At 38.1% G+C, this 15958-nt stretch overlaps 1 protein-coding gene across 1 annotated transcript; it reads left to right on the top strand.

Annotated features, from left to right (window-relative positions):
- Positions 1-5669: 5669 nt before the first annotated feature.
- LOC116134244 (flavonoid 3'-monooxygenase-like) lies at positions 5670-8516 on the top strand. The gene is made up of 3 exons (XM_031419916.1): positions 5670-6180; positions 6736-7194; positions 7629-8516. Exons 1-3 carry the CDS (start codon positions 5701-5703, stop codon positions 8274-8276), a joined length of 1587 nt encoding a protein of 528 aa, XP_031275776.1. The 5' UTR covers positions 5670-5700; the 3' UTR covers positions 8277-8516.
- The last annotated feature ends 7442 nt before the right edge of the window (positions 8517-15958 follow it).

The following is a 15958-nucleotide window of genomic DNA, read 5'->3' as shown; positions in this document are numbered from 1 at the left end:
TTCTTTAATTATGATATTTCATAAAGTCTTATATCCATAGGGTGGACAGTAATAAATGTTTTTTCCATTTTTCAAAAAAGAAAATTTGCCTTAAAATTAAATCTTTTAAGTCGTGAAAGATATTTAATGTAAGAACATCATCATAAGTTTTTTTTTTTTTTATATATATAAATAAATTAAGAAAAGATACAGATAAATTTCATGAGCGTATTGAGATCGTTTAATTTGAAGCACACACAAATTTTTGTAAATTATCAAAATTTTGATTAATGTATTTTTAATAACTTTTGGGGTTGATTGTTTTTGACACTTCGAGTTAAACAATCTTACATGATATACGAAATTAATCATTGTTATAAACTACGTGCTAAAACCTCGGTTTAGTACAAACCTCAATCAAAGTTGATTATGATAAATTTAAGACAATGGTTTAACAATTTAAAAAGTACATAGACAAATTAAAAAAAAAAAATTATAATTTATATTAAAAAAAAAAACAATTTAATAGTCCAATCATAACTTTTAATTGTTGTTGGATTGAAATCTAAGACAATGGTTAACAATTTTAAAAGTACATAAACAGATAAAAAAATGTTTATAACTTTTAATAACCATTTTTTGCCCTATATAAACCCAAACAATTATGGCTTCGTTTGTTCACAATTGGTGTTTTTTGGGAAAATTTTTCTGAAAAAAGTTAAAAAAAAGTTGAATTGGCGGGTATTACGATGTATATTTATAAATTATAAAATACCCCCTATATTTGTTTATTTACAAAATACCCCATAATAAAATCTTAAAAGTTGACAAAAACACCCCCAACCCAATGTCAAATACGGACAGCCGGCCACCACCGCCGGAGGTGGCCGGGTTCACCGTATTGGCCCATGACCGGCTGGATCTTGCCGGTCGTGGCGCCGTATGGCCTTTGCCACCAGATCCACTGGATCTGGCCGACAAGCCAGATCTACGCCAGATCTGGCTGTCAACGGCCAGATCTAGCCGTATTTGCTGCGTCAACGACGACCATCAACGATGGTTAACGACGATCGTTTGTTGGCCGTCTTTATAAACTGTTCGGCCAAAATCGGCCGTCAACGGCCAGATCTTTGGCCTTAGATCTGGCCTTTTCCGCCAGATCCACTGTGGATCTGACCGAAAAAGGCTAGATCAGCGCACTACCTACCGGCCAGATTCAGCCGTAGTGCCCATTCTAATAGATTCCGGCCACTTTCCGGCAGTGGTGGCCAGAATCTGGTAAATAAAATTACGGGGGTGTTTTTATAATTTTTAACAAAATATTTAGGGGTATTTAATTAAATTATCAAATTTAAAGGGTTTAAAAAAAGTTGAATAATATTGAGAGTAGTATTCCCAAAAATCAAAGTTTTTGGGTATTTTACTGTTTAACTTTTTTGGGAATACTAAAAGTAGTATTATGAAAGTTGAAACAAACGAAGCCTATACTCTTATGAATGTAATTTAATATAAAGAAAATCTAGTAATTTAAATAAGCTCAAAATTATATGGGCAAAAAATAGTATTGGTCCTCACAAGGCCCAATAAAGAAATGGATAGGCCACAACCAAAGCCTTAGCCCAATTCCGGTTGGGCCTATGCTTAAATCAATTTTGCAAATTGTCCTCTCTATGAGTTGGGTTACCCTGCAAGATAAGCTAAGTTGGCTCAAGCCCACTAGCTCACAGCAATCCATGAATAGGAAACAAAATCTTATCTTGTTTCTACTTCTATCAAGATCTCGGATCTCATTCATAATGTTAAGCTTAACCTGATAAAGGAACTAGATCATATCTCCTTCCTAAACTAAAACTCCTCCACCTAGTAGGATTTCGAGTCTGATTTGGATCCCTTAGGTTTACCATATAAGCAAGGGCAAACCCTCTAATTAGGCATTCAGAAAATCACATACTAGTTCTAGCACTCTTACCCTCAAGGTCACAGAATATTTCGACGACATCTCGGTGCTACCCGAGCCCCCACAACCGTAAAACCCTCCTCTATAGGTCCATTAGATTGTCAGTGGCTTATAGAGGTGGAAAAATGACCTGTAGGCCAAATTATAGGTCGGGCCTAACCCGACCTACCTCTTTGTCTAAAAGGATCAGCTCGGCTCGGCCTGCAACCCTAACCCGACGGGGTTTTTGTGTGGGCCAACCCAAATTTTTTTTTCTTTTGTGATTTTTTTTTTTAGTTAATTTTTCAAATATCAATTCAATTAAATTAATTTTTTTTTTAGTTAACATTTCAAATATTAATTCAATTTTAATATGATTAAATTGTAATATAAGAAAAATTATATTTATTTATTTATCAAAAAATAAAATAAGAAATTATAACAAGTATTGCCTCGTTAAAAACCTTACCAAGAAAAACTCAATTGGGACAAAAACTTGGCTAGGAAAAAAAGAGTGCAATAATTGACCGTTAATTTACAAATTACAAAACAACTAATTTGAGGGTTGACTAGGATCTCTTTTATCTGTATCATCTAAATTATAAAATTGAAATGATTCAATTAAAGTATCACCGACAACCTCGTATTGATCTTGATGGCGCGACCGTTCCCAATCTCGAAGACATGTGAAGACTTCAATCAATTTTAGTAAAAGTTTAGTCCTCCTTTCATTTAAAATTCTTCCACTTGCACTAAATGTTTGTTCAGATGAGACGGTTGAGACAAAAACAAGAAAACACCTAGGGAAAGTCTTGATAGTACCGGAAAAATACATTTTCTGGTTTTCCAATATTCCAAGACATCAAAGTTGGCTCTTTGTTGTGGATTTTCTGGTAGCAAGTCAGGGGTTCCCAAATATTGGTGAAGCTCATTACTCTGTAGCTGCATGGAGGACATTATATTTGTTGTTGATGCTTCTAAAGAGGAGGCTATGCTTCAGGTTTGGGTCTTCTTCGGCCTAGTAAGTGCACTCTAGGAGTCGAAGTCTTCATTTGTGTCTTCTAATGCTATTTCCTTGGGTATTGCGCCTCTTTGCTGGTTCCCATACCTGATTTTATATTACAAATATACCTCTCCAAGACACTATCTTATCTCTCCTAATTGACTGACATACGCTTCTTTTTGTAAATTTTCACTTAACGTGTCTAAACTATTTTCTAAACCCGCTAAATTAATACTGGGATCAAATATGGCAATTAAACAAAAAAGAGAATGAATGAGTTTTTAATATTTTTTAAATTTTAATTCCATTCTCTTTGGTCCCGCTAAAATTTCATTATTTCTGTTTCGAGCAAATAAATCTGAAATTTTTATAATTGTATGTATTACCATTAGACTAGTAGGATAATACACACTATCAAGTTTTAAAGTGACAAGATAAAAAATTTTAAGAAAAGAATGAAATTTTTGAGCTATATGTCAATCACTCTCTACCAAATAATGAGGATCCCTATAATTTGTTACAAAATAACTAATTAAATTTGCATAAGGTAAACATGAATCAAGCATTAAATAAGTACTATTCTACCTAATAGGCATATCTAATGCAAAAGTTCTAGGAGACAAATTTGATTTTTTACAATCATCTTGAAATTCAGCATTTCTTCTATTACTACTAGTTATCCAAGCTAAAGAATCACTAATTCTATCAATATTATTACAAATTCTTTTCATACAATTTTTTACAATTAAATTAATAATGTGACATGCACAACATTGGTGAAAAAACTTCATATTGTCATAAAAAGAAAATTTGCTTAAAAAATTTATATCTCTCCTATTAGCTCTTGCATTATTTAAAGTTAAACTTATCACTTTGTGAACAATATCATAATCTTCTAAAACTTCAATAATTTTATTATAAATTTGTTGACAACTATGATCCACATCCATTAATCTAAATTCCAATAAAGATTTATTTAATTTATATTCGTTATCAAAATAATGACTAGTCACATAAATATAATCATGTTTAGCTCAACGACTTCAAATATTGGCTGTTAGAGTCACACTTACATGACAACTATGTATTTTATTTCTTGATTCTAATTTCATTTTCCCAATCAATTTTATTAAATCATTTCTAGTTGAAGTTTTAGAATAAGTTTTAAATTCTTCAAAAAATGAATTTTTAATAAATCTTTCAAAATATTTATCTTCGGTCATATTAATAGGTTGATCAGTTACAACAATATATAAAGCTAATTGTTCCCTATATACATAAGAATTATAACGCCAAGTATTACATATATTAGTTATTTGAGTTTGATTGGTTTTTCTATTTTCATGATGATTTATATGTTTACTAGCATGCCTTTTTAAAGTACTAGTACCATTACTTGTATCAGCTTTATAAATATTTTCACAATACTTGTATCTTACTTTTTTCACTTGAACTCCATTTTATATCTCGTAAAACTTTTCGAAATGCATCCAAATGTCTTATGTGTGCCTGTCATCAGTTCTGACTGCAGTTGCTAAACCCGCTTCTACTTCAGATGGAGTTGGACGAGGACGACGATTATGAGAACGATCTCTAGAACCATCGGGAGTTGTACCAGCATGGGGAGGAAGGGGAAATATTATGAGGTGTATCAGATTCTGAGAATGGGAAAGTGAGACTGTTTGAATCTATTGCATTTATGATAGTAAATTAAGGAGGACTAGGATAATTTTCTTCATCATCGAAATTGATGGTGGGATGGAAATATCTATCCTAACTAGTTAAAAAAAAAAAAAAATTGGATATAAAAGAATTAAAGAAGGAAAATTGGAATTTGGAAATATGAATTGAAAATTGTAAAAACTAATAAAAATTAAAATGACAGTAAATTGACAACAAAGAGATTTGAGAGATTTTTATAAAGAAAATGAGAGAATGAGAGAATTTGGGATGTGAGCAAATATGAGAAGTTTAGACCCTATTTATAGAGAAAATTGGGAAAAGAAAATAACCAAAAAGACCCATTCAACTGCTATAAAACAACTATATTTGAAGGGTAAAATGAGTTTTTGTAAAAAATAAAATAATATAAAAATTTAATTTTTTAATTTTTTTCGATCCAATGGTTGGCGGTTGCCAACTCGACAGGTTGACAATCGCCAACTCGACGGGTTGGGCGAAAAATAAAATAAAAATAACCCGTTGACTTGGCCTATGAAGGCCCAACCCACCCGACAGGGGATACCTAGACTGGGTTGAACCCAGCCCGTCCTTAAGGTGGGCCGAGTTAGGGTTGACCCGCCTAACCCGGCCCATTTTTTCAACCTCTAGTGGCTCACATCACAAAATTCGATCCTCATAATTATAATCATAGATTTTACCGTTTACAAAAATAAATTTAAAGTAATTTATTTTAAATTATATAAATATTTTTGAGATGCAACACAAAATAAATGTTTATAACTTTAAGTAACCTCTTTTAAAACATATTTTTATAAAACTTGATGAAAATTGGTTAATTAATACAGTAATTTAATGCAAAAATTTAAGACAAATCACTTGTTAATTATTAAGAGTTAAAGCTCGAACTTACTGGTTGAAGTGAAAGCCTTTATTTACGATTTATTTTATTTGCCTGACTGCTTTTCACTTCACGTGCATCTACCAAGTTTGGTAGTTGTATAATATGACACCACCTAACAGACCACTGTTTCATCACATCTACACACGGCTTGTTTTTCCTATATAACAATTCTCAAGACTATTTCTCTTTACGTCTATTATGACATTTTCTTCCTCACAAAACTGGAAAATCATGTCTCCTTTCATACTTTATTCCATACTTCTTGCCGTCTTTATCTATCTCATCTTCCATTTAAGTTCACTTTTCAACCGGAAATCCCTCCGTCTTCCTCCGGGCCCAAAGCCGCGGCCCATTATCGGGAACCTCACCCACATGGGCCAGATGCCCCACCACTCTTTGGCGGCGCTGGCCCGAACTTATGGCCCGCTCATGCACCTCCGCCTGGGCTCTGTTGATGTCATCGTGGCGGCTTCGGCGTCGGTGGCAGCCCAATTCTTGAAGGTCCATGATACTAATTTCTCAAGCCGGCCGCCGAACTCCGGTGCCAAACATATTGCCTATAATTATCAGGACCTTGTTTTCCGACCATACGGCGCAAAGTGGCGGCTGTTGAGGAAGATTAGCTCCGTCCATCTTTTCTCCGGCAAGGCCTTGGATGATTACAGAAGTGTTCGACAGGTTTGTTTTAATTAAGAAGTTGTCATATATGCATGAAAAAGCTCAACGTATATTTTGATTCTTCAGTTCAACGGAGGAAATCAGCTTAATTATCAGGATTTTAACAAGGGTAAAATGGGCATTTTGCACTGACTAATATTTTTAAAAAAAGTTTTTAATATTTTAAAGAAATTTTTGTTATATTTTAAGAGGAGTTTTTATTCTACTTTTTTCAAAGTTGTTGAGACGTTTGAGAATTATGAAATTAGCCCGTATGAAAAAATTAAAAAATACAGTTGAATGGACTCTTCAGCCCTCATCCACTCAACTCTGGGTTCACACAGTGAATTATAAATTATTTTTAATATATTGTAATTCAGTTTTCTACGTATTTTTGAAACTCAAGAAAGTTCTAGTGATGTTGTTGAAGTTGACATTTTGGATTGTGAACAATTTAAATTATTATGTGTTAGCTGAGATTCTCATTCTCTTATCGGAACCGTTGGATCTGTGCCTAGTGGCACTCCTTTTCAATCTCTTATCGTGATTATGATGAATCAATTATTTATTATTTAGGGGGAGGTGGCGGGGCTCACACGTGCGTTGGTGAGCGCGGGGTCAAAGTCAGAGCAAGTGAACTTGGCGCAACTTCTTAACGTGTGCACCGTGAACGCCCTATCGCGGGTGATGCTCGGCCGGAGAGTGTTCGGTGACGGAACCGGAGGCAAAGATCCGAAGGCTGATGAGTTCAAATCGATGGTGGTGGAGGTGATGGTTTTGGCCGGAGTTGTCAACATCGGCGACTTTATCCCTTCTCTCGAGTGGCTAGACTTGCAGGGAGTGGCAGCGAAGATGAAGAAGCTTCATAAAAGATTCGACAAGTTTTTGGGCGATATTGTGGAGGAGCATAAAATGCACGGTCATGATGGGAAGGAAAAACATACGGACTTGTTGAGTACGTTGATTTCGTTGATGGAAAATGCTGACGATGAGGGAGAGAAGCTCACTGAAACTGAAATTAAAGCGTTACTTTTGGTAACTTCACTTTCTCGTCCTTCATTTTAATATTCTATTTAATAAATATCAATTATTATTAGTTACATAATTGTTTTATGAGTTTATTTCCCCCCTGAGGTTTCATTAATAACATTTCACCCATCAGGTAAGGTAATCATACTCCTTCCATAATTGTTGACTGTTGACATATAACTATCTTGATTACACATAACATAAAGGAGCCCACAGCTTCCCCTGATTGTCGTATGCATAATTAAGGTTACCCAATACCCAGAAAGACAAGGCCCCATTTCAATTTTGTTTTGTTTGTATTGCATTTTTCAAAGAGATTCTGATTCACTCACTCTTTTAAGGTGCGACGTGGACTCTTTGTTTCCCAGTATTTAACCAAACACCTAAAACTCTTTGACTCTGTGACCCCATCAACTAACATTTCCATTGAATTGTTGCAGAACATGTTTACAGCTGGGACCGACACTTCCTCAAGCACTACGGAATGGGCCATTGCAGAACTCATTCGCCACCCCAAAATCTTGGTCCAAGTGAAAAATGAGCTCGACTCGGTTGTGGGCCGAGACCGATTGGTCTCCGAATTGGACTTACCGAAACTCACATATTTCCAGGCCGTCATCAAGGAAACGTTCAGGCTGCACCCGTCAACGCCGTTGTCTTTACCCCGAATAGCTGCTGAGAGCTGTGAGATCAATGGTTACCACATCCCGAAGGGTTCTACATTGTTGGTCAATGTATGGGCCATCGCACGTGACCCTAATGAATGGGCTGAGCCGCTAGTGTTCCGACCCGAAAGGTTCTTACCCGGGGGAGAAAAGGCTAATGTTGACGTTAGGGGAAATGATTTTGAGCTTATACCATTTGGCGCCGGACGAAGAATTTGCGCCGGCATGAGCATGGGCTTGCGCATGGTCCAACTGCTTACGGCCACATTGATCCATGCCTTTGATTGGGATCTTCCGAGCGGGCTGACATTGGATAAATTGAATATGGAAGAGGCTTTTGGGCTCACTTTACAACGGGCGGACCCCTTGATCGTCCATCCGAGGCCCAGGCTATCACCAAAAGCTTATGAAGTTTCATATTGATGAGATTGGTGAATTTTTTTTTTTTTTTTTTAATGTGCTACTGGTCATTACATAAAATTAGGATAATTATAATATCAACAAGGGAGATTAGGATTACAACTTCACTAAAGATATTTATTATATCATAAACTCCCTGATGTGGTCTTATAATTTAGATGTTTGATATGGATTTTCCATAAATTAAATGGTGCTAATCAATATATAGATCTATGCCACTGTTTTGATTCCATTTTAACTTAATCGTTGAATAGAAATGATTTTTTTTGGATATTAATTACTACCTCATTCATAATTTATAATATAGTCATATGAGTAAGAATTTAAACTTGAAAAAACATTAATTTTTTATTTCTTTTAAGATATAAATATTAAATTGGTATAAGTTATTTGAATTTATAGTTACAATCTAATATGTATGCATATTGAATTATAATTATTTATACTAACTGGTGGTTCATAATTGATGGTTAAATCTTCATATTCTATTATAAGGTTAAGTTGATCAAGTCGATAAATTATTTATTGTTAAGAATTATATCATCGGTAACTGGTAATACTACATCTTATTGTAGATGCAAAAAATCTACCGTCATGAAAATAGGGTTTGATCCTGTGAGATTGAGGCTACTGACAATCCGCTAGACTTGCACACATGAAAGGGCAAGCGTGAAGCTTTCGGAAAACACCAAGGTGATGTTTGCCGTAGGCATTCCGACACTCAAGTCAGCAAGGCTGAAAGAGATTATTTGATAAGAATTAAAGAGATGAAGAATTAGCAAGAGTCTTGTCGGAAGCTAGGACTACGGCGGAGGCGTCGGGTTCTTGGAAGCAAGAACTTTAGGAGCAAATAGATGGTTTTGAGTAGTGTAGATTGACTATGGGAGATTGCCCCTTAATGAGAGGGCAAGCCTATGTTTTTATAGTGAACCCAAGGGGTTAGAATCCTAGTAGGACATTGAGTCCTCTTTTTTGGGAGATAATCCCTATCAAGAAAGAAATATGATTTCTTGACCTTATCAGATTAAGTTTAATAGTTTACATAAGAGTTGGAATCTTAGTAGGACACTAAGTCTTATTTTGGGAGATAATCCCTATCATGAAAGAGATATGATTTCTTGACCTTATCAGATTAAGTTTAATAGTTTAAATAAAATTTGGAATCTTAGTAGGACATCAAGTCCTATTTTGGGAGATAATCCCTATCATGAAAGAGATATGATTTCTTAACCTTATCAGATCAAGTTTAATAGTTTGAGTAAAATTTGAAATCTTAGTAGAAAAGGAAATAGAATGAGATTCTGATTTCCTATTTATAGACTGTTGCAGGCTAATTGGCTGAAACCCAGTTTAGCTTAACTTATAGGAAAGCCCAACTCATAGAGTGGGTAGGTCGCAAGGTGATTTTAAGTGTAGGCCTAATCGGGATTGGGTTGAGGCCTTGGGCTGTGACATGTTTATTTCGTTATTGGGCCTCGTCAAGCCCAAGAAGATTTTTGGCCCTAACAGTTAGCCCCCCACTCTCTAAGTTAAAGAGTATTTAGCTTAGAGAGTAGATTTAATCGACAGTGCAGACTGAGCGGATTAGTGATAGCAGCTCGTTAGGTCGGATGGATCGTTGTGTGGATTAGGTTGATGACTTGTGGATTTGAGGTGTAAGAACCCTTCAACCGGTCTGGCCGACTGAATGTGTAGCTTTATGGATCGGGCAGGGCCGATCAAAGGTGTAAATCTGTGGATCGAGCAGGGTCGATCCGAAGGTGTGAATCCGTGGATCGAGTAGGGTCGATCCAAAGGTGTAAATCCGTGATCGAGCAAGGTCGATCTGAAGGTGTAAATTTGTGGATCGAGCAGGATAGATCTGAAGGTGTAAATCCTTGGATCGGGCAGGGTCGATCTGAAGGTGTAGATTCGTGGATCGGACAGGGCCGATCCGAAGGTGTAAATCCATGGATCGGGCAGGGTCAATCTGAAGGTGTAGATCCGTGGATCGAGCAGGGTCGATCCGAATGTGTAAATCCGTGGANATCCGGAGGTGTAAATCCATGGATCGGGCAAGGCCAAACCGAAGGTGTAGATTCGTGCATTGAGCAGGGTCAATCCGAAGGTGTAAATCCGTGGATCGAGCGGGGTCAATCCAAAGGTGTAAATCCTTGGATCGGACAGGGCCGATCTGAAGGTGTAGATCTGTGGATCGAGAAGGGTCAATCCGAAGGTGTAAATCTATGGATCAAGCAGGGTCGATCCGAAGGTGTAAATATGTGGATTGGGCAGGGCCGATCCGAAGGTGTAGATTCATGGATTGAGCAGGGTCAATCCGAAGGTGTAAATCCGTGGATCGAGCAGGGTCAATCCAAAGGTGTAAATCCGTGGATCGGGCAGGGCTGATCCGAAGGTGTAGATCCATGGATCGGGCAGGGTTGATCCGAAGGCATAAATCCGTGGATCAAGTAGGGCTGATCCAAAGGTGTAGATCCGTGTATTGAGCAGGGTCAATCCAAATTTGTAAATCTGTGGATCGAGCAGGGTCGATCCGAAGGTGTAAATCCGTGGATCGAGCAGGGTCGATTCGAATGTGTAAATTCGTGGATTGAGCAGGGTCAATCCGAAGGTGTAAATTCGTGGATCGAGTAGGGTCGATCCGAATGTGTAAATCCGTAAATTGAGTAGGGTTAATCCGAAGGTGTAAATCCGTGGATCGAGCAGGGTCAATCTGAAGGTGTAAATCCGTGGATCGAGCAGGGTCGATCAAAGGTGTAAATCCGTGGATCAGGCAGGGTCGATCCGAAGGTGTAAATCTATGAATTGAGTAGGGTCAATCCGAATGTGTAAATCTGTGGATTGAGCAGGGTCGATCCAAAGGTGTAAATATATGGATCGGGTAGGGCCGATCCGAAGGTGTATGCCAAGTGGAGCTTGTATGGAGCTTGCAGTCAAGTCGGTGTGATCGACTTGTAGTTGAAACCTTTGAGGGCTATGTGGCCCAGTCGGCGTGACTGACTTTGTAGTTGAAAACATTCGATTGAAGCTGGAGCAGTGACATGCATGGCATGCATGTTTTAAGCAAATAGTCGAATTGAGAGTTAATATGTATGATGTGCATGTGTTATGGACTGAATAAAGAATGAGCTAAATGGAAAAATGGGCTGCATGTATTTAAGTAATGGGCCGAATAGAGAAAGATTTAACCAAATAGATTGGTAGTTAAAAAGAGACAATGACACATACCTTTCCCTTTCAAGTGCTACCACCCATGCTTGCTGGACCGAGTGGAGAGAGGGTGTTACTTTCTATGTCGGAACTGAACCAGCTGAAGTTGAGTGGGCACGTGATTCATTTTTGGGCTTATCCGAATGGGCACGTTAATATCATATGTGCAGACCCAAATATCATTGAGTGGACTACTCGTGTTGTTTAGTGGTGTTGAGTTGTAGTGGGGAGTGGAAAGTTTGCAGACAGCGAAGAGCGTGAGGGCTTTTGTGACAAGTGTGTTGGAGATTGTGATGTGAAGGTGGTTTGAGTTAATATGTATTGGTTGGGAAGGGGCGATGATTCGAGTTTGGAGTTTTGGAATACAGTGGGGTAAGGAGAAGGAGATTAGGCGAGAGTAGGGTGGCGTCACTTAAGCAGGTTTTGTTTAGGGGGTTTCTCTTCATGTTTAATAGATGACTTTAGGTGTTTTGAGAGGATTACTACTGTGTTTTTAGGATTTCACTGTGTGATTGGAGAAGCTGTTAGGGCGATTTTAGGAGAACAGATGGACGGGGTTTGGGTTTCAAAGTGGTGGCAAATCTCTGTGAAGTTGAATTGGGATTGGATCAAGGCTGGTCAAGTTTGAGTTACCTTCTAATGGAGTGAAGGTTCTGGAGATGCTGGCGTATTGCAGCATCTTCTTGAATGAACAAATTGACTGGTTTTGTGGTGGGTAATGCATTGCAAAGCTCTGATGACGGTGGCGGACCACCTGGTGGTTTGACGATTAAAGTGAAAAAGCTCGTGTAGAAAGGTTAGAGACAGAAGCTATTGTCTTATCTGAAGAGAGGATTAGAGAAGAGAGATTGTTGAAGCAAAGTCAATGAATCAAGTGGTTTAGGAACACCACTTTAAACTTTAACACATTATTATTCTATTATTAATTTAGAACAATAATATGAGCTTCAAGATCTTATACTACCCGCTGAATGGATAAAATAAAAAATAAATTACGATATGCCGAATAGATATAATATGGCATGTGAATAGATAAAACAAACGAAAAAAAAATAAAGAAAAAGAAAAATTCTTATTGTGATAGGATTTTCTGATTAACATTGTTAGTCAAAAGGAGTTTCGTGTCACCTCCCATGTTGTAAGTCGTCGTTCGCAGATGATTGTCAAGGCCCCACGGTGGGCGCCAAACTGTAGATGCAAAAAATCTACCGTCATAAAATAGGGTCTGATCCCGTGAGTTTGAGGCCACTGAAAATCCGCTAGACCTGCACACATGAAAGGGCAACCATGAAGCTTCCGGAAAACACCGAGGTGGTGTTTGCCGTAGGCACTCTTACGCTCAAGTCAGCGAGGCTGAAATAGATTATTTTATAAGAATTAAGAAGATAAAGAATTACCAGGAGTCTTGTCGGACGCTAAGACTATGGCGGAGGCATCGGGTTCTTGGGAGCAAGAACTTAAGAGCAAATAGATGATTTTGAGTAGTCTAGATTGACTATGGGAGATTGCCTCCTAATGAGAGGGTAAACCTCTGTTTTTATAGTGAACCCAAGGGGTTGGAATCCTAGTAGGACATTGAGTCCTCTTTTTTGGGAGATAATCCCTACCAAGAAAGAAATATGATTTTTTGACCTTATCAGATTAAGTTTAATAGTTTAAATAAGATTTGGAATCTTAGTAGAACACTAAGTCATATTTTGGGAGATAATCCCTATCATGAAAGAGATATGATTTATTGATCTTATCAGATTAAGTTTAATAGTTTGAGTAAGATTTAGAATCTTAGTAGAAAAGGAAATAGAATGAGATTCTGATTTCCTATTTATAGACTGTTGCAGGCTAATGGGCTGAAACTCAGTTTAGCTTAACTTATAGGATAGCCCAACTCATAGAGTGAGTAGGTCGCAAGGTGATTTTAAGTGTAGGCCCAATCGGGATTGGACTGAGGCATTGGGCCGTGACATGTTTATTTCGTTATTAGGCCTCGTTAAGCCTAAGATGATTTTTGGCCCTAACAAAAAGTACGTAGATGTACATTCTGGATTATAATATTGTCATCATTAAGAAGCTTCTTAGATTTAATTAGTTACAAGAAAGAAAGCAAAGACCCCTACGATCAAGTGTTTGATAGTCCTTTGCATCCTTCCAATACGTCCTACATCAATACTGATATTATGTATCCTAAATTGTTTGCTTAATGCATATGCTCTATCAGCGAATAACAGTTAATAGCACAGCTCATGCCACTTTTTGCATTTGCATTTTTCTTCTCAACCTAATCTATCTTCTTTTTTGTCCTTCTAAATTCTTAAATTTTTTTTTTTTGTTTATCTTTATTAATTTTTTTTTGTAAATCCCCAAATTACAAACCCTAATTTCCCAAGCACAACCCATAACATCCATTGCCCCCTAATGAGAGGGCAAGCCTCTGTTTTTATAGTGAACCAAGGGGTTGGAATCCTAGTAGGATATGATCCTCTTTTTTGGGAGATAATCCCTACAAGAAAGAAATATGATTCTTGACCTTATCAGATTAAGTTTAATAGTTTAAATAAGATTTGGAATCTTAGTAGGACACTAAGTCCTATTTGGGGAGATAATCTCTATATGAAAGAGATATGATTTCTTGACCTTATTAGATCCGTTTAATAGTTTGAGTAAGATTGTAATCTTAGTAGAAGGGAAATAGAATGAGATTCTATTTCCTATTTATAGACTGTTGTAGGCTAAGGGCTGAAACTCAGTTTAGCTTAACTTATAGGATAGCCAACTCATAAAGTGGGTACGGGCAAGGTGATTTAAGCGTAGGCCTAATCGGGATTAGGTTGAGGCCTTGGGCGTGACATGTTTATTTCGTTATTAGGCCTCGTTAAGCCCAAGAGATTTTTGGCCCTAACAGTTAGCCCCCACTTTCTAAATTAAAGAGTATTTAGCTTAGAGAGTAGATTTAATCGAATGAGTGAGATTGAACGATAGTGATAGCAGCCGTTAGGTCGGATGGATCGTTGTGTGGATTGGGTCGATGACTTGTCGATTGAGGTGTAAAAACCCTTCAACGGTCTGGCCGACTGAAGTGTAGCTTAGGATTGGGCAGGGGATTGAAGGTGTAATCCTGGATCGAGTAGGGTCAATCCGAAGGTGTAAATCGTGGATCGTAGGGTGATCGATAGTGTAAATCGTGGATCGAGTAGGTCATCGGAGGTGTAAATCCATGGATGGGCAAGGCCAAACCGAAGGTGTAGATCGTGCATTGACAGGGTCAATCCGAAGGTGTAAATCGTGGATCGGCGGGGTCAATCCAAGGTGTAAATCCTGGATCGGACAGGGGGATCTGAAGGTGGTAGATCTGTGGATCGAGAAGGGTCAATCCGAAGGTGTAAATCTATGGATCAAGCAGGGTCGATCCGAAGGTGTAAATATGTGGATTGGGCAGGGCCGATCGAAGGTGTAGATTCATGGATTGAGCAGGGTCAATCCGAAGGTGTAAATCCGTGGATCGAGCAGGGTAATCCAAAGGTGTAAATCCGTGGATCGGGCAGGGCTGATCGAAGGTGTAGACCAGGATCGGGCAGGGTTGATCCGAAGGCATAAATCCGTGGATCAAGTGGGCTGATCCAAGGTGTAGATCGTGTATTGAGCGGGTCAATCCAAATTTGAAATCTGTGGATCGAGCAGGGTCGATCCGAAGGTGTAAATGTGGATCGAGCAGGGTCGATTCGAATGTGTAAATTCGTGGATGAGCAAGGTCAATCCGAAGGTGTAAATTCGTGGATCGAGTAGGGTCGATCCGAATGTGTAATCCGTAAATTGGTAGGGTTAATCCGAAGGTGTAAATCCGTGGATCGAGCAGGGTCAATGAAGGTGTAAATCCGTGGATCGAGCAGGGTCGATCAAGGTGTAAATCCGTGGATCAGGCAGGGTCGATCCGAAGGTGTAAATCTATGAATTGAGTAGGGTCAATCCGAATGTGTAAATCTGTGGATTGAGCAGGTCGATCCAAAGGTGTAAATATATGGATCGGGTAGGGCCGATCCGAAGGTGTATGCCAAGTGGAGCTTGTATGGAGCTTGCAGTCAAGTCGGTGTGATCGACTTGAGTTGAAACCTTTGAGGGCTATGTGGGCAGTCGGCGTGACTGACTTTGTAGTTGAAAACATTCGATTGAAGCTGGAGCAGGGACATGCATGGCATGCATGTTTTAGCAAATAGTCGAATTGAGAGTTAATATGTATGATGTGCATGTGTTATGGACTGATAAAGAAGAGTAAATGAAACATGGGCGCCTGCGGGATATTGCCAGGGCCAGAATGACGTTTTGACCCCCAATCTATCATGAAAGGACATTTTTTCCCCTTATTTCGGAAACACCTACTGTTACTTTTTCAAATTCAAACGTTACACTTTACGAAAAAGGGCAATTACATATATAATATTAGGCAAATAGAAAACCTAACAGAACTCAGACTAAATTCTTTC

Source organism: Pistacia vera, unplaced genomic scaffold (assembly GCF_008641045.1).
Source record: "Pistacia vera cultivar Batoury unplaced genomic scaffold, PisVer_v2 Contig284, whole genome shotgun sequence".
NCBI classification, from domain to species: domain Eukaryota; kingdom Viridiplantae; phylum Streptophyta; class Magnoliopsida; order Sapindales; family Anacardiaceae; genus Pistacia; species Pistacia vera.
The sequence above is the reverse complement of the archived record's forward strand: the minus strand, read 5'-3'. Positions and strand labels throughout refer to the sequence as shown.